The sequence below is a fragment of the Semicossyphus pulcher genome, unplaced genomic scaffold (assembly GCF_022749685.1).
Source record: "Semicossyphus pulcher isolate SPU_LCO1_2020_fin unplaced genomic scaffold, fSemPul1.0.p SCAF_5, whole genome shotgun sequence".
NCBI lineage: Eukaryota > Metazoa > Chordata > Actinopteri > Labriformes > Labridae > Semicossyphus > Semicossyphus pulcher.
In genome coordinates, this window is record NW_027211726.1 from 12060835 (window position 1) to 12078043 (window position 17209).

The window sequence follows — 17209 nt, forward strand, 5'->3', positions numbered from 1 at the left end:
GTAAGGAAGCTGCATGCAACTAGCTGACCGGATGTCAACAAAACACATCAGCCCTTTCAACGAGAATATTTACTTCAGGTACCCGCCTAATTATGCTTCTTTCATTGTACACTTTGCTGTCACACAAACCCCTTTATTGTGTTCACTCTAAACAGCGTGGCCTACTGAACTGCAACAGCTTCCGTTACCTGGGTTACTGATTGGCGTCACAATGCTTGTTGGAATTTTTGCGCTCTGATGGAACGCTGTTGCTAGGAAACAGCAGTCCGCTTTTCTAAGCAAACATTTCGACAGCAAGTGGTGGTGTGTACCCAACCAGTAAAAGCACTTTACTCACAGAAACGTTATCTGGAAATGTGTTTTGTTAAAATGATCTAAGTTATATGCGATGTAGTGGTAACTATCAGTCTGAATTATATATTATACCGGTTTTTTTTCTAATGATGCATTGATATAGCAGCATTTGCTCGTGTGTTATTAGGTGGAGAATTTAACCGCTTGTGTAAATGTACTTTAGCATTACAAACCATTAACGGTAAGTAATAACCGGGGCTTTTGTTTTACTACCTCTCAGTATCCTCCATTTCCAACATTTCAAACTTCAGCAGACTACTGTTATATCTGCGCACATTTGCCGTTATTTACGGTAACGTAGTGTGACGACGGGTTGCGTCATTCTGAAGATGCTAGAACGCTTTACGACATTGTTGACAACCGAGACTTAACGTTTTCTCGAGTGCGTACCTGCTGTTAACTGAATATTTCTTAATTATGGTTTAGTTTTCTGCAAAAATCGTAATTAAATGAGTGTTTTTGATTTATTCCGCGGGTTCTTCGGGGTACCTGGAGGTCATTATCGTGGCGGAAGGTAAGTTTATGGAGTCAAAGTCATTAAGCTACACAGCTTTTACTCAGCTAAGCTAACAGAAGTTTGTACCTGCTTGCACGCTGTTTGGCTCGTTAAACAGCTTTAGTTATAAGATTAGAGTTTTCTGCCAGGATGACCACATGGGTCCCTCAGCTAGCATGGTTTCGGTTCTATTTAGGCTTGGAGTGACCTCTGGACTAATACGATTGAGTACTTTAAAGTCTATTATTGCAACTGTTAGTTGACATAACGCTAACTCAAAGCAATATGTAATAGTCACTGTGCACGAGTACTCGTTTACGTACTGTTATGCATCAGGGATCCCTTCTTCGATGCCATGACCCATGATGATGATGACGACGATGATGATGAAGAAGATGGATTATACTATGACGGGTTCCGGGGGGACCAGCAGGACCCCTTTGACAGTGACTGGAGGTTTGGATTCAGCTTTGGCCCTGACGGGATGAGGATCCAGGAGCCTCCAGTGTTCGGCCATGTCCTCAGGGAGATGGAGGAGATCTTCTCCCAGCTGGGCCGCAGGGACGGGCAGCCAGAGTCTGGACCCTTTGGTATGAAAACAGAGCCATGATGTACTTTATGTACTGCCTGAGTAATTTCCCACTCCTCATAACTAGCCTTAGAGATAGTTATTCAAGCTCTTGTGTTGTAGGTGTTCCCATGCTGCCACCACCTCAGGACGGAGCAGAGAGGGGTGAAGGGGGATCCCGTGGGAACCCCCTGAGAGACTTTATGCTCAAATCACCTGGGAACTCAATAGGACCCCAGTCAGGGCCGTCCAGAGAGCCCAGACATGACAGCCATCCTTCTTATGAGTTCCCAGGGGTTCACGGTTGGACCCCTTTTCCTAAGGTGAATATCCTACTTTATTTTTTAATTCTAACAAAAAGTGTTGTTGATTAAAACTATGCATTAACTTTATATTTTCTTAATAGTTTAATGATATTTGGAAAAAGGGGCCACAGAACGCTCCAGAGAAAGAGACAAAAGAAGACAGAGGTAAGTCATATTTTTTAATACATAAAGTACATATTTCGTATTTGTTTATTTATCATTTATTTAATTATTATTTATGAGTTTTATTCTAGTATTAATTATTCAAAGTTCCAGAGTTATACCCCAATCCCCATCCTTTGTAGATCTGGACTCTGCAGTGTCCTCAGGTGGATTGGATCAGATTCTGACGCCCCCTGCTGGTCAGGCACCAAACCTACCCAGGTCCCGATCTTTCTTCCAGTCAGTCATGGTCACTAAAGTGGTAAAACCTGATGGGGTGAGAGAAACATATTTATGAATTACATATTAAAATACCTATATAGTATATCACATCTTGTAAAATACTTATTTTACCAATAAATATGCCTACAAAATGTATAAAACAATGTTATTTTCTGTCAGACTGTCGAGGAGAGACGAACAGTTAGAGACGGCCAAGGTAATGAAGAGACCACCGTGACCCGCTCAGGAGGTCCTGGTAGCATGGAGGGTTCAGACCACCACACTGGACCTCTCGTTCCAGGTCAGTCTTTACATATTGTTTGTTTTTAAACCGTCAGCTGACCAGGAGGAACATGCTTGTGCGTGTTCTAAGAGTATTTTGACTAATGCAGTTGCTTGATCTAATACGTTGTTGTTTTTTATTTCAGGGGGTCAACATCCGTTTTCAGACATGCGTGATGATGACTCGTTATTCTCCAAGTTCTTTCGAGGGTTTAAATAACGTGTAAAGGGAAGCAAAAAAAAGTGGAGCAAAAAGTGAGGCATATTCTGCTGTTTCAGTGAGTTTGCGTATTTTTAGGATATATCTAAGTTAAACACTTGCATGTCCTTCAATTGCCAAAAAGAAAGTGCTGGAAAAGGATCTCTGACCTGTTAAAGATGGTGACTTGATTCTCCAATAGACCACATAGACTAGAAGCTGCCGATCCAGAGGACTAGTGATTGTGCAGAATCAACACAAATCAGGGACTTAATATTTCACAGTTACATATTTTATTTTTAGAATTTTCTATTAGTATAAGCCTGTATGACTGTGAATGTGTGATATGTAAAATAAAAAGTCTTAATATATTTACATATTTCTTCTTTGCCTGTTGTTTTTTACAACTTTAATACAAGAGTAAGTTCTCTGCTGCAGCCTCTCTTCGTCTCGATGACTGTTAGCTTTTGGTGGCTAAAGTTAGCAAAGTTTTCAGTCAGTTTCCCAACTTTTTGATGATTCAAAAAAACACAAACTTCTCAGGTTTACAGTATTGAATTAAATGGCATTATGTTGTTTTCGGGGTTTAACTTTACATCCAACCTTACTTAAGATGATTAACTTGGATGCCAGGTAACTGAAACAAAGCCGCGCCTCACAGTATCAAAACACTGACAGTGGACGCTGCCAGGTCTGTTCTTATCATCCTGTTTCTGCCAGCTGAAACAGTCGCAATCTCTCTTAATCAAAATCAAATCTTATCAGCTCCTTATCAGTTAAGCTCTTGTATCGGGGTATGAAAGACTTCAGTCCACCTGCTCTCACCTCCCCGTCTTATTTGGCATAGTCCACCTAAACCTCCCCACTTCTTCTTTCTCACATAAACGGCCTCCGTATGATGATCGAGTCAGTGTGACCTCGATCGTGTTAGCCGTTTCACTGTGCTCTCTTTGATAAAGAAAGATTGATAATCCATGTTTAATGAAAAATTAAATGTGCTCTTTCATGTGTGAAATATCAAAAGGTCTCGTTGCTCTCATGTTCTTGCAAATCTGGCTTCAGGAGTGTAGATAATGAAGCCTTGGAGTTTAATTTAACATTTACTCTATTTTATACATATTTGCGTTCCTGTGCTAAGTTTTCACAGGTTTTAAAATATTAACATGACTTTTTATTTTCTCGCACATTTATAAATATTGGGAATATACATATATATGTGTAAAAGGACAGAGTAGGGGTGCTGGTCTAGCTCAGCTGGTAGAGCAAGCACCCCCTATATCCTTGATGCAGTGGCTGCAGGCTCAACTCCGGCCCTCAGCTCTTTGCTGCATGTCCGCCCCCCACTCCCCATATGTCCTGTCTGTCTTCAGCTGTCCTATCAAATAAAGGCAAAAATGTCCCCAAAAAAAACATAGTTGATAACGTGTGAAGAACATCTGAGCATTTTTGACAGCTGATAACAGGAATCAACAATAGTGCAGAAATAAACACAACAGGGTTTAGTGTTAAAGATGAAATAATCATAATGCATCAATGTTTTGGCTCCATTTGGAGGCCTATTTCTACTCTTTTTATTCGACATCAGTACCTGGAGACATCTCCAGCTGTCGGTGGATTTTAGACAACTGTTGGTTGGCGCAACACTCACACACTGTGCATTTCTCTATGAGCTCTTTTGTTGGTTTGTTTTTTCAAGCAAATCACTCCCAGCTGTAGGTTTGAAATAGATAAGCATTATAAGATAAACTCTGTTTTAGATTCTCTTTCATTCAGGATATTTTTCAGGAAACCAAGACTTTTTATTCTCACTGTACATAACAATATACCTGATTTATTTATGGGATATTCCTCAGTTTAATGATCTGAAAAGACTGTGTTTAAAAATGTAATCACTTAGGAGTTGTGCAAAATGTATACTCCTCCTTTTTTTCTTCTGTTATATCTTTTAGTCGTGTATTTTATAAAAGTAAACAGATGTACGAGCATGTTTACTACCCAGGCACATTTCCCACTCAGACTGTCAAAGCACAACAACATTACATACACTATGAGCTAAGTAAGTCATCTGCCTCTAATGATTCGTAATTACTCGTATCACAAGCTGCAGTGATAAATGTACAATCTCGTCTCTTATCAGCGTCTTCATTCTGTGGAAATTAATCCAGACGCAATGCGGCAAAAAAAACTGTTGATGCCGTGCATTAAAGGTTTTTCTTACGCTTTTGGACCTACTTTTCTTGTTCGAGAGATAAAGGTAAAGAAGAAATCAAATAACCAATCAAAAGAGAGCAACAATCAGAGCCAATTCCCACCAGGTGGGATCACAGCAGACCTACCAGGCCAGTGTCAGTCCAGCTCTGTGCAGTGAATTGTCTCTGAGACTTAGGCACCAACATGTCCCACAAAGTACAATACTCTCCTCTCCCGCGTGCACACATGCCTCCACCTCCTCAGCCGTGCCATAAAGTGTGTGACGTAGCCCGCGGCTGCGGTATGAAAGGGCAACCTCTGCTCGGGAGGGCAGACTGCGCAGTGCTGTGCAGGTCAGAGGATCCGCCTGACGACGGCGTCCCGGCTCTGAGAGCTCAGCTGTGGCCGGACGGAGAGGAGGAAGCGTCGGGGATGGACAGGCTGCTGTGGAGATGTCAGATCAGGAGCGAGCTGGTCAGGGAGTGTTTGGCTGAGTGTCTGGGAGTCTACGTCCTGATAGTGAGTATTGTGGAGCACTTTTAGACACTTTTTTTAATGCTTTAACACGTCAAAGTACAAACAAAGATTCACCTTTGAAATGCAGTATCAACGCTTGGTGTGCTGTGGCATAGAGTGTGTTTTTGCAGTTGTTTTTTCATACAGTAGATGCAGCTTTTCTATTTAATTTAATAGGCAATAAATACATACAAACGCTGAATTTCTTCTCTTAAACTTTATCCAATTCCTGCTTATTCAATAGACTAAACATCAAGTATCTAAATTGTAAATCAATGACATACTTGCCCTATTTTTGAAGTAGTCAGTGTCTCCTCTCAATGGATAACTGAGGACTTTGGCCTGGAAGAAAAAGAGACAGAATAAAAAGTGAGTGAGGGAGACAGACGGGCGAAGATGGGTGAGGTGAAAAGACGGGAGGACAAAGAGCGAGGGTTGATTTGGAAAGATGTTTGTTCGTCTGTGCTGACAGTGTTTGTGTGTTTTATCTGTTTGACTGTCTCTCACCTCTCAGGGTTATTAACATTTACAAGACGAATCATAAAGCGGCTCCAGAGCAATGATGTTCATAAAAAAGGGAGATTACGCAAAGGTGCTTACCTGTGACAGAACGTGACAGACGTTTTCTGTGATTATGAAACAGGTTGCTTGAGGTTAAATCAAAGTTTCATCACGTCTGGAACACTGACTTTTCTATAGTCTGCTAATAGAGCTCTTTATCTCGTGTAATTGCAGCTGTTCGGATGTGGCTCCGTTGCCCAGGTGACAACATCTGAAGATAAGAAGGGACAGTATCTGTCAATCAATCTGGGTTTTGCTCTGGGGGTAACATTTGGGGTCTTTGTGTCACGAGGAGTGTCAGGTAAGGGACTGTGTGAAAATGAGCATTGTTAAGTTTAACACCACCATATGAAGTTTAATTACTTGAGGTAGCTTTGATGTGGTTGAGGGCGAAAAAAAGGGTTGCACTGTGGATAAAGGAGGTATAAAAAAGGCAATAGATCTCGCTCGGCTGCTTCAAACTGATGCATGTTTTGTTTGAATCTATACAGACGCGATGCTTAACTTTTTCCATTCTCTTTTAAAGGATCTTCTAATGTGCAACAAAAAAATATGGCTATGTGAATATTCCATTTATCTAACTCCTCAATTGCAAAAGAAGGCTGAATGACAATAAATTCTCCATCCCTAATCATTTTTCTACAGTCCCTAGGTTTTGCACAAAAACAGAAATGCAAATAATATTTTTTACGTTTGTGTTTGTTTGTGCAACAATTTCTGAAGACAACAAATATATTGTTTTAACTTAATTTTTGCTTTCTCTTGATTGATGCCTGAGGTGCCCATCTAAACCCGGCTGTGTCTCTGAGTTTGTGTGTCTTGGGCAGACATCCCTGGCTGAAGCTGCCTTTCTACGTCTTCTTCCAAGTGCTGGGAGCCTTTCTGGCTGCTGCCACTGTTGCCCTGCAGTACTACGGTGAGTTTCCTATAATGATCACCTCAATTACTTCACATTATCTGACAAAGTAAGTATCTGAGTAAGTATAAGAGAATCTTTTGTTGTCTACAGATTTCATAAAAAGATCAAATAATCAATGGGATTTGGTCCCAAGCCCGATGATTCCTACTGAAGGAAAATGTGTAACAAGTGAAGTTTTATTCTCTTTAAAGAAGATTCATAATTTAGTTTTAAATGTTCCCAATACTTCTATAAACAGTAGATTTGAGGATGAGTATTTTCATGTGTGGATTGAAGCACATTTAGTGCTCCAGTTGTGGAGAAGGAACATCTCATAGAGTGCAATCTGGCGGACAATAAAAGTCATCACACAACTTTTATATGTACTGTTTTTAAGTCTAGTATTCATACATATCTTTGTGTGTGTTTTCACATGTATGATGAGATGTTTTCAGATGCCATCTGGCTGTACAGCGGAGGTGAGCTCACAGTCACGGGGCCTACCGCCACAGCAGGCATATTCTCCACCTACCCGGCCGACTACCTCAGTGTGTGGGGCGGAGTCATTGACCAGGTCAGACTGCACGCTGAACCCTGGTTCTCCATCATTATTATTCTATTCAAGGCCTAAATAATAGACACAATGTGCACTCGTACCTTCTTCCTGCCGCTCTGTTTTCCAGGTGATCGGCACAGCTGCTCTCCTGCTGTGTGTCCTGGCTCTCGGGGACCAGAGGAACACCTCCATCCCTGCCTGTCTTCAGCCTGTGCTGGTGGGTGCAGTGGTGCTCGTTATCGGCATCTCGATGGGCTCCAACAGCGGTTACGCCCTCAACCCAGCCAGGGATTTTGGACCTCGATTGTTCACGTACATCGCCGGCTGGGGAGTGGATGTTTTTAAGTTAGTAGTTGGACACATTTGTGTATTTTGCTATCTGTAGGCCCCATATCTAATTGTCGGTGATCTACTGTCCCTGCAGGGCCGGAGGTGGATGGTGGTGGGTGCCCATAGTTGCTCCCTGTGTCGGTGCTCTGGTGGGAACTCTGATCTACCAGCTGATGATCGAGGTCCATCATCCTCACAGCCTGTCTGAGCTGCAGACACCGTGTCAGGAGGCCACTGAGGGCAAGATAGGCGTGGAGCTGGAGGGGGTGGAGCCAGGCTACGAAAAACCAACTTAATGTCAAATGTATGCATGTTAAAAAGAAAACCACTGACAAACTAATTTCTATTTATGGTGTGAAACTAAGTAAAAATGTCTTTGTAAATATCTGTGACTGATTTTTCCTCAAGCACCAAATATTTTGTGACAGATTGGCAGAACCTTTTCTACAGACATCCATGGTCCCCACAGGATGAATCACAATCACTTTTGTGGTCCCCTTTGGTATCACCACCACAAGTGACAGGTTGACATTTGTGGTTTTAAATATCTCAACACCTATAGGGTGGTGTTTCCAATTATTCTGATACTACATGAATGCAGGGTTAGGGTCAGCTTCACAGAGCTGCCAATCCCGGATCCCATCAGCTATGGGTTTATCACACAGTGGACAATTTGACATCCAACAAGAGGAAAAGCACGTGTTAATAATAACTTTAACAATGGTACTGTTGGATTCAGGTGTCAGAAAGCCATGACAGGCAGCTAAATGGAATACAGCCATCATTAATGTTACTATAAACACCTGTGCTTTTCCTACTGTTCAATGTAAAAATGTCCGCTGTGAAAAAAGCCTACAGTCCGCGATGATATAGCCTCTGGGAAAGACATGAACATGCCGGGTTTGTAGCCAACAGTTAGCGATAAACGACTTCCGGTCATGACGTTCTTTTCCTCGTGCTGCATTGTTTACAGAAAAACAAACCGTTTTTCTTGTGATTTACTTGTTATTAACGGCTCTTACCTTTGCCGAAATGTCAACATCACGATGTAGATTTGTAAAAAGTAAACATGAACCTTTGTCAGGTCTGTCCTCAAGAGGAGAAGAAAACTACTTTTAAAATGCTCGTTTGTTTAATGGAGGTCGGATGGTTCATGATGCATTCGGGGAAGTCGGGAAATCTTAACACTAAACGGCTTTCGCGACACATGAAGGGAATTTATCTCAAGTTGAATTTTTGATCTGAATGGATTGTTAGCGGAACTTGCTGCAGATATCTGTTTATAGAAATTAATAAGAAGCTAAATCATTGTCAGATGACCGCTGATGGGAGCCGGGAGTCATTATGGTGCATTACTTTCCGCCTGCTTATGCTCTCCACACGGACTGTTTTACCTGCATAAGCCGCAGCCTGCTGATACGTGATTGGTCAATAATACTCGGACTACACTACAAGCGTAGTACAAGCGGAGGCTTGTCATCCCTGAAACCATGTCACTGCCTACAGATTCTACATGTCTATGTAGAATATGAGAAAAATGAGGATTGCAGAGCTGCTAGCATGGCTGCATACTCTTATTCATGTTATTATTGATTATTTAATATATATAGGATTCTAGGTGAATGCAATGTGGACAGAACTGAAAACAGAAAGATGTTCTCTGAATGCGACCCTGAACTCTGCAGATGAACCTGCTGCACGATGAGTCAATTGTCTCTTTTACACATTTATTTCGAAACAGCACAAAAGTGTATGGCATTTCAGCAAGCAGACCACAACCATGGAAAAGAAAATGACATGAAATTTCCACTATTGAGCTATATAAATATGATATCATGACATATAAAAGATACAAACAAAAAAAAAGTCCACTCATAAACCTCCATGGAGTGAGCATGAAGGCTGTTTTTGAAACATATAAAAGAAATGTGAGTACAGCAAGCACTGATCCTGTAGATAAAAAAGAACCGTCTCAAAGAGATAAACATTTGTATTCATACACATTAAGACGACACAACCCCGCTCTGCTTTTAAATTACAATGTATAGCTACCTCTGGGGGGGGACTTTTTTTCTTTTAAACTTCAAATTGTTTGAAAAAAAAGGGAACAGTACAAGTACAAATACTTTACGTATTCACATTATCATAGCAAGTTACTAAAACCAGACTGCTTTCTTTTAGTGTCATTATATGTATTTACAAGGCAAAACTCGTACACATATACTACTGGCAGGAAGCCTGACCTCTCTTCTTCTTCTAGCTTAACGATTAACAACATCACACATTATTCACACAACACAGGTTACACACCGGCCGTAACCTGGTCCCATAAAGATTTGCCTGCATGTGTCGTGTCTCGTTAGAAGCCGACACAACCGACGCAAAACCAACAGCTGTGATGTGTTTCGTATAAATAAATATTATAGCAACATAAAAATCAGTGTCAAATCCTCCAAACACTCCCCTTCATGCTTCAGACGTCTCGAGATCTTAGCGTGAGGTCAGTTTTATGAGCTTCTGAAGCTGTAAAAACGGATCTCATGCTGCAAAAACAGGCATGGATTTGAGGCAAACAAGTATAAATATTGAAACAAGTAGAAAAATATGGGCACTACAGCGGTCAGGAGGACAGTGGGAGGTGTGTGTATTTAGGTTGTGTTACATGATAAACAGGCAGGTGGCTGCAGGCAGTGCAGAGTGAAATGAAGGAACATGTGTTAGCACAGTATGGCTGATATATAAATGCGTTACTCTGGGGGAGGGGAGGAGGGTTGTCCGAGAGCCTTTCCACTCAAGAGTCTCTCTCAGGTGTGTTCAGTTAAGTGACCAGTAACATGCGATAACAATTGCACAAAAGAGGTGCCATAGATAGAGTTAGACTGTTTATGGTGGCTAAAAAAACTGCACAGGACGCAGCTGCGTTTCATCTCAGGATACACATTCATATTCTACAGCCTCTCCTCTCTTCCTCATAGATCTGTCCGACAAAGAAGACCCGCCCCCTCATTCTACTGGGGCTTGTCCGTCTTGTGTGCGGTGAGGAAGGCCATGCCGTGGGTCCTGAAGTGGGTGTTGAGGTCCGAGGCCTTGTCGAACCGCCGTCCGCACACCTTGCAGATCAGATTCCCGTCTCCGTCCTCGCCCTGCGCCTGAGGGGAGGAGGCGGGCGAGCCGTCGGGAGAGCCGTGGGCGCGCGGGGTGCCGCGATCCCCGTCGCTCTGGGTGTCCCTGACGCGGTGAGTGATGAAGCGGTGCCGGCCGAGAGAGCCGGCCGACGCAAAGCAGACGCCACACTGCAGGCACTGGAAGGACGCAGTGTCGGCTCGGTGCTGGGGGATGTGGCGCTGAAACTCCGCCCCGTCCTCGGTGGAGAAGCCGCAGGGGACGCAGCGGAAGATGTTGTCCTCCTCCTCCAGCCCGTCTGGTGCCAACGATGTCGACGCAATGGACGCCCTGGTTCTCTTTGCAGGACCTGCACCCTCCTCGCCGTCCTCGGTGGCGTTCTCTTCCTCGTCTCCTGCTCGGCCGCCAGGAGGTCCGCCCTCCCCGTCCTGTTCTGAGGAGCTTCCAGGTCCTTCTCCCCCCGTGGCTGCACGCTTCCTGGTCATGGGGGGGCCCTGGGGACACAAATACAGAAAGAGAGACTGAATGTCGGCATTTGTCATGTGTAAAGGTAATTTACACCTAAATTTGTCACTTTTCTAGCTTGAACACTACGAGGCGTCCACTCACCTGTCCATCTGTGGTTCTGTGATGGAGCCGAACATGTTTGTCCAGTAAGAACCGACTGCCAAAGGTGCGCTTGCCTTCTGTGCAATATCTGAAAAATAATTACATTTAAGGGATAAGCAAATAGTTTAAGCAAATAACTGGAAATGAAGACATTTTTAAAATAAAAGTCATCTTAAAATCTGAAGTGACTCACTGGCAATGAAAGACTCTCTTGTTGCCTTCATGAATGACACGCTCGTGACGTCTCAGGCTGGAAGACGTGCTGAACGTGCCTCCACAAATACGACAGGGGAACTTTGGAGTAGGCAAACACACGCGCACACACACGGAGAGGCAGATAGAGATAAGATAAAAAGATACTTAGTTTCAGTCATATGTGCAACAGGAAAGACAGGAAATTAACAACAGCCTCCCTCAAAATAGATCGATCTTTTTCTGCTTTATTATCCACACGATGATCACTAACTGTATTTGATATAGTACAAAAAGATAGAAATAATCAGTAGAGGCAGCGTGCACACCTTTCCGTGCTCCATCTTCACGTGACTCAGATAGTCGTCGTTGTCAGTAAAGGTGGTCTGACACTGCGGGCAGGTCCACTCAGTCTGGGCGGGAGGTTGACTGCTGCCTCCCCCCGGGGCATCGTAGTCCTCGTCCCCGTCGTCATCCTCGTCCTCTTCCTCTTCTTCTTCCTCCTCCTCCTGTTCCCGGCCCCAGTCCTCTCCGTCTGAGTTGTCAGGCTTCCCGGAGGGTTTGGATTTCGTGCCGGAGGAGCTGGACGTGTTGGTCGGGGCCGTGGCAGAGTTCGAGGTGTCGGACTGAGAGTCTGTCTGTTTGGCTGACGGTCCTCTGTGAGCCGTCTGAGAGGGGCAAATGTGACAAATGGAGCATTAGCAACACCAATTACTCATAAATACTTATTCCTCTTACTCTCTCTGTACTTGGTATAGAACTTAGGACAAGGTCACAGGAAAGGAACCTTGCTAAGGCCGATACAAGAAATTGCTGTATGCCTTTGTTGACACCACATTCACCGTAGGAAGCAATGAACGGGCAACATATAAAGGCAAAGTGTTGATCAGCTTAACATCTAAAGTCTATGATCTCATCAGAAAACACACCTTAATATGCTCCATCATTGATCCTTTCTGGGCGTAGAGCTTGGTGCAGTCAGGACACTTGAACACATGCACTTTTTGCTTGGCTAAATGAGTGTCAAAGTGCATGTAGAGCAAGGGCTTCTGGGTAAAAACCGTGTCACACATCACACATTTGTAGATCATTCTGCAAAAGAAGAAAACACACAACAAAAATCATGTTTTTTTTTAACTATTTACAGCAAATGTCAAACATATGTTTTGGTAGCAGTAGATCCGTACTTGGCCTGTCCTCCGGTGAGCGTCGGATGCTGGGTGCTGATGTGGCTCTGAGCGCTGGGGGAAGACTTGAAGGCCATGGGGCAGCTGGGGCACTTATGGAAGACCTCGCAGTGAGCAGTCTGAATGTGGGACTTGATGGAGTTCAACCCTCCGAACACCACCTGGCAGCTCGAGCACCTTGGAAAGATCATGACACACAGTTGGATGTGTTATGGTCTAATACAAAAGATGATAAACGTGTGTATAACCTGTAACGTCTGCTAGAGGCAAGGTCACAAATTACTATTATAAATAATGTGTTCTCTTTCTATTTAAGTCTTTCATGATGTCTTGGCGCAGCGTCTCCACACCTGTATCCAATGCGCCTGGCAAAGTGCAGACAGGCCTCCTCCAGGTGTGTCTGAAAGCTGGCCTGCCGGGCAGTCCCACCACACTCAGGACAGACGTGAGGCGCTCTGTGTTTGTGGATCCTCTGGTGGGCGGACACCGCGCACGAGTTAGGCAGCATCATGGGAGGCGAGCATTGCGTACATGTCTGTAACAAGAGAAAAGGAAAATCAAAAAAAAAGGTTCGTGAACACAAACAGCAGGCATCAGAAGCATGAAAGAAACACTCACAGAGTTGGGAGCCGCTCTGATCTGCTGGAAGTGGGTGACCAGCTCCGCCTTGCTGTTGAATTGCGTTTGGCACTCTGGACATTTGAAGTTGTTGTACTGCAGCCCCTCAGCTTTCTTGCAGGGCAGAGGCATCAGAGCTTGGGGGCCCTGGGGTGCGCGGCGGACCGGTCGAGGCTGAGCTGAAGTGGCCGGAGCTGAAGCGTCCTTCATCGGGCTGGAGTTGGCGGAGGCGGCGGAGCCTCCGGTCGTGGTGGAAGGAGAGGAGACTGGAGGAGAGGAGGACGAAGAGGAGAGCAGGCCTGGTCAACCAAGGGTGGGAACAGAAGAGACAAATGGGACGTGGTCATGGAGATGAATCACAGATGAATAATGAAATATAGATGGTTTATGACTTTCTAAGCTAATAGGAATAAAGCTGTGTGGTGTAGAGCTCAATTCTATGCTTGTCTCCATTTTTAAAGTTGTATATAAAGTTTTTTCAGTTTTGGTTTTGGACTTGAAGCCTGACAAAAAAAGTCATTTTGATTGATACCACAATAATCATTGGCTGCAGCCCTACTCACCACCAATGGGCGTTATGTCCTGCTGTCCAATCATCTGCTCCACAGTGACAGGCCTCATGACCAGGTGTGAGCACTGCATGACCAGCCCACGCTCCTTATGCTCCCGAGCGTGCAGCAGCAGGCTGCACTTATTAAAGAAGGCCAACCTCTTAGCACAATGGTTGCAGGTCACCTCGATGCGAAGAGATCGTCGGTCGTAGTGTCGGGCCAGGCTGCGCTCAAGGGCGAAAGCATCTCCGCACTCCAGGCAGCGGTACCCTGTGGCTGGGAGCGGGAGGCCCCACTCAGGGGGAGGAGGAGCCGACAGGTCGGGCTTGTAGCTCGGCAAAAGATTTTTACTGTTCAGGATTTTGTTAAAAGCCTCCACCAGGCTCGACTGACTGCGGGAGATGACGGCACCTGTGCTGTTGACGATGGACGCAGGTTTGTTTGACTGGAGGGTGCCGCCTATGATAGTGCCGCTACCACCGTTTGCTGTTTTATTAGTGGCTGTACGTACGCTGATCCCACCTGCAGCCACTGAGAACTTGGGTGAAGAGGACACAGCGGGAGTTGCAGGTAGTGCAGCAGATTTAGTGATGCTGACAGCAGTAGCAGAAACCTTGGCTTTGTCTGATGCAGCCATTTTGTTTTGGACCTTTGTAGCAGCAGCTAGCATGACGCTGCTGGCTGCGAGTGTGGACACGGGCAGAGCGTTGAGAGCACTTACTTTCTGGGAGGTTGTCGTCAGGTGACCAGAGGAAGCATCAAGTTTTTGAGCCTTGTTTCCCAACACCTTGCGCTCGCCAGATTTAGCGTCCAAACCTTTCCCTGCTGCACCACCTTTAGGCGCCACCCTTGTGACAGTTCTGGTGATTCCACCTGTGGAGGTTTTAATTGTTTTTATTCTGACTTTGAGGGGTCGGGATGGAGCTCCAGCTGCAGCAGGTGCAGCAACGCCTACTTCTCCATCAGTTGTCACAGGTTTAGTCTTTCCATCATCTACCTCCATCTTGTCCTCACTTGTTCTAGCGTTTTCTCCCTTGTCAGCTTTGCCATCAACCACCTTCTCAACGCCATTCCCCACCTCCATCTCTTCCTCCTCCTCTTTGGGCTCCCGCAGTTCAGGAGGAGGTGGAGTGGAGGCCACCGCTGGGCTTGAGCACCTCTTAGAAGCGGCTTGAGCAGTTGATTTTGGCATCTCTGGTTCAGGACTCTCAGGTGAGTCTCGCTCCTCTATGACATGTTCTGGATGCCGGTCCTCCTGCAGGGGAGTCTCAGTTGAGCCTGACTGGGGTGTTGATGAAGTCTGAGATGCCCCTGAAGGAGTGTCCCCAGGTTTAGGGTGAGACGCAGTCGTGGATGTGGGCTGGGCTGACACAGAGTCTGACTTGTAACGTCGGCTCAGCTGAGTGCAAGTCGGGGAGTCTGGGTTCTCTTGGATCACCAGTGGACTCCCCAAATCAGGATCTGAATCATCCTCCTCCATCTGCTGGTGCTGAAACCCAGCAGGGCCACCTTTGGGAGCTCCGTTAAACGGCTGAGACGAGTGCAGCGGGTGTGATGAAAGGGCAGAGGGTGGAGTGGGAAGCAGAGGCTTGGAAGGAGGAAAGAAAGGCGAGGCTAGTCCGACAGGCCCACCTGCAGCCAGAGGAGATGACCCCGCTGATAGAGAGGATGATGAAGGTAGTGATGCTTTGACGCCATCTGCCCTCTCCTGGCCTGTATCCTGCTGCTGCTGGTGTTGCTGCTGTAGAAGCTGCATCTTCCTGGCCCGGCCCACTGGATCGCCAGACCCCTGTGCCACAAGCGGCTTAAGTCTGTTGAAAATGTTACCTCCCTGCTTGTGAGACTTGGCTGCACCAGCACTTGCTGCCTCTGAAGACACTTTAGGGGTGTTCATTGACCACGGTGCCCCATTAGACTGAGTCTGGCTGAGTGGAAGGGGTGTCGAGGCGCTAGATGCCCCAAAACCGTTGTGGTTGAGAGCCTCGGATTCAGCCATTCCAGGGGCACATGCACCTAGTCTGGGGCCCACATCGACCCCTGCAATCACATCAATAGGGTCCTGGTCTGTGTCTCCCTCTCCTCCATCTGCAGGCTCAAGGCGAACTTTATTCTTCACAATCACACTGACAATGGAGGTGTCCGCCTGGGGGTCTGAGGGGCTTGGCGGTCTCAAGGATGACCCCACCACACTGTCTGATTTTCCCAGAGGTGCCCCCGCGGCTCCATGGGGTCCCTCTGCCTCATCTGGAGCAGACTGGATGGCCTCTTTGGCATCTATGTCAGGAATGTCAAATGCTGCCAACAGGTCATCAAAATCTGGGGTCTTCATGTCCCCCATACCGGGATCAACTCCTGTAAAAAAAAAAACACACATTGATATAGCAGTTGAAAAGAGCAGAGTACACAAGCCCGAATCTGCCAGTGTTGTTGTCCATCATCTTTAGCTATGCCTTGCTAGCATACCTGCTAAAATACCATAACAAGCAAAATATGTAAATTGTTAACTTACTTTAAGATGTTCATATTTTCGATGTTAATTCCGCACATGACGTTTCTTGTATGTACCTCTGTTTAACACAAAACTGCCAAGCTACAGCAGGTTAGCTTTTTTATCAGGGAAGCTAGCTAAGCAACAAGGATCCTGCACTAGCGTTTCTGTTAGCCTGCTAGCCCGCTAGCGACGGCGTTCCTGCAACCAAACCCTCCTCTGGTAACAGGATAACCACGAATTTTCTATGAATGGGAAACATTGCTTCATTAATGTTTTTTTTGTGCATGCTAATCATTATAGTAATAACCATTTGAGAAGCTCTTCAACCGAGGTAGCGACCTCGGTTTTTTAAAGCTAAAGATATTCCTTCCCGGCTGAGGCTGACTAGCTGGCCGCTGAGTTCCAGCCAAGACAGAGAGGGGTCATTTAGCTAACAAGCTAGCGTTCGCCATTAAAAAGCAACTGGAGCGGTTTGCTGAGGTATGGTTTGACAGCGAGAGCAACCCGGTGAACGTAGGGTCGACGATGTCACAGAAGAGGATGGTTGGGATGGGGAATTTTCGTTTAATATTTCATGTATTTTGATTGTTTACCTGGATATGCGATTCCCGACTATCCTAGCTCGTTTTCAGCTGAAAATGCTTTGCTTCCCGTCACGTGACCAGACACATCCTATCAGGATGTGATAGCGCTGGAAAAATGCATGGAGGATGCTGCAAACGACACGTATATTTCTTCTACTGTCCAGGACATCAATAAATGTAATATCTAGACTATTCTTAAACATCATGCGAAGCCA

At 45.3% G+C, this 17209-nt stretch overlaps 3 protein-coding genes and 1 non-coding gene across 6 annotated transcripts; 2 read left to right on the forward strand and 2 right to left on the reverse strand.

Annotated features, from left to right (window-relative positions):
• Positions 1–706: 706 nt before the first annotated feature.
• On the forward strand, positions 707–2931 carry hax1 (HCLS1 associated protein X-1). The gene is made up of 7 exons (XM_069681804.1): positions 707–868; positions 1187–1440; positions 1542–1741; positions 1825–1888; positions 2029–2162; positions 2288–2408; positions 2536–2931. The coding sequence occupies exons 1-7, from the start codon at positions 804–806 to the stop codon at positions 2607–2609; spliced, it is 912 nt and encodes a 303-aa protein (XP_069537905.1). The 5' UTR covers positions 707–803; the 3' UTR covers positions 2610–2931.
• A 2051-nt stretch (positions 2932–4982) lies between these two features.
• On the forward strand, positions 4983–7935 carry aqp10b (aquaporin 10b). Its single transcript, XM_069680923.1, has 6 exons — positions 4983–5297; positions 6030–6156; positions 6634–6771; positions 7209–7327; positions 7437–7654; positions 7734–7935. Exons 1-6 carry the CDS (start codon positions 4983–4985, stop codon positions 7933–7935), a joined length of 1119 nt encoding a protein of 372 aa, XP_069537024.1.
• Positions 7936–9366: 1431 nt separating this feature from the next.
• znf687b (zinc finger protein 687b) lies at positions 9367–17035 on the reverse strand. Of its 3 annotated transcripts, none has more exons than XM_069681086.1 (10): positions 17004–17035; positions 13932–16271; positions 13369–13667; positions 13101–13285; positions 12751–12927; positions 12493–12655; positions 11893–12231; positions 11565–11665; positions 11372–11459; positions 9367–11256 (listed from the first exon to the last, which is right to left on the reverse strand). In XM_069681086.1, exons 2-10 carry the CDS (start codon positions 16255–16257, stop codon positions 10648–10650), a joined length of 4287 nt encoding a protein of 1428 aa, XP_069537187.1. In that variant the 5' UTR covers positions 16258–16271; positions 17004–17035; the 3' UTR covers positions 9367–10647. The 3 variants fall into 3 exon arrangements, with proteins under 3 accessions (XP_069537187.1, XP_069537188.1, XP_069537186.1); XM_069681087.1 differs by lacking the exon at positions 17004–17035 and adding an exon at positions 16429–16492 and having other exon boundaries at positions 13369–13634; XM_069681085.1 differs by lacking the exon at positions 17004–17035 and adding an exon at positions 16429–16492.
• LOC138609565 (small nucleolar RNA SNORA13) lies at positions 12305–12440 on the reverse strand. Its single transcript, XR_011309490.1, has one exon. It is a non-coding gene; the product is annotated as a small nucleolar RNA SNORA13 (small nucleolar RNA).
• Positions 17036–17209: the final 174 nt, after the last annotated feature.

Coding starts and splice junctions, on each gene's coding strand:
- znf687b (XM_069681086.1), bottom strand. CDS start 16,257: ATGGGGGACATGAAGACCCCAGATTTTGATGACCTGTTGGCAGCATTT. Junction 13,286..13,368: donor TCAGAGCGGCTCCCAACTCT/GTGAGTGTTTCT, acceptor CTCTTGTTACAG/ACATGTACGCAATGCTCGCC. Junction 11,460..11,564: donor AAGAGAGTCTTTCATTGCCA/GTGAGTCACTTC, acceptor ATTATTTTTCAG/ATATTGCACAGAAGGCAAGC.
- hax1 (XM_069681804.1), top strand. CDS start 804: ATGAGTGTTTTTGATTTATTCCGCGGGTTCTTCGGGGTACCTGGAGGT. Junction 1,742..1,824: donor GTTGGACCCCTTTTCCTAAG/GTGAATATCCTA, acceptor TTTTCTTAATAG/TTTAATGATATTTGGAAAAA. Junction 2,163..2,287: donor AAGTGGTAAAACCTGATGGG/GTGAGAGAAACA, acceptor ATTTTCTGTCAG/ACTGTCGAGGAGAGACGAAC.
- aqp10b (XM_069680923.1), top strand. CDS start 4,983: ATGTCCCACAAAGTACAATACTCTCCTCTCCCGCGTGCACACATGCCT. Junction 5,298..6,029: donor TGGGAGTCTACGTCCTGATA/GTGAGTATTGTG, acceptor GTGTAATTGCAG/CTGTTCGGATGTGGCTCCGT. Junction 7,328..7,436: donor GGGGCGGAGTCATTGACCAG/GTCAGACTGCAC, acceptor TCTGTTTTCCAG/GTGATCGGCACAGCTGCTCT.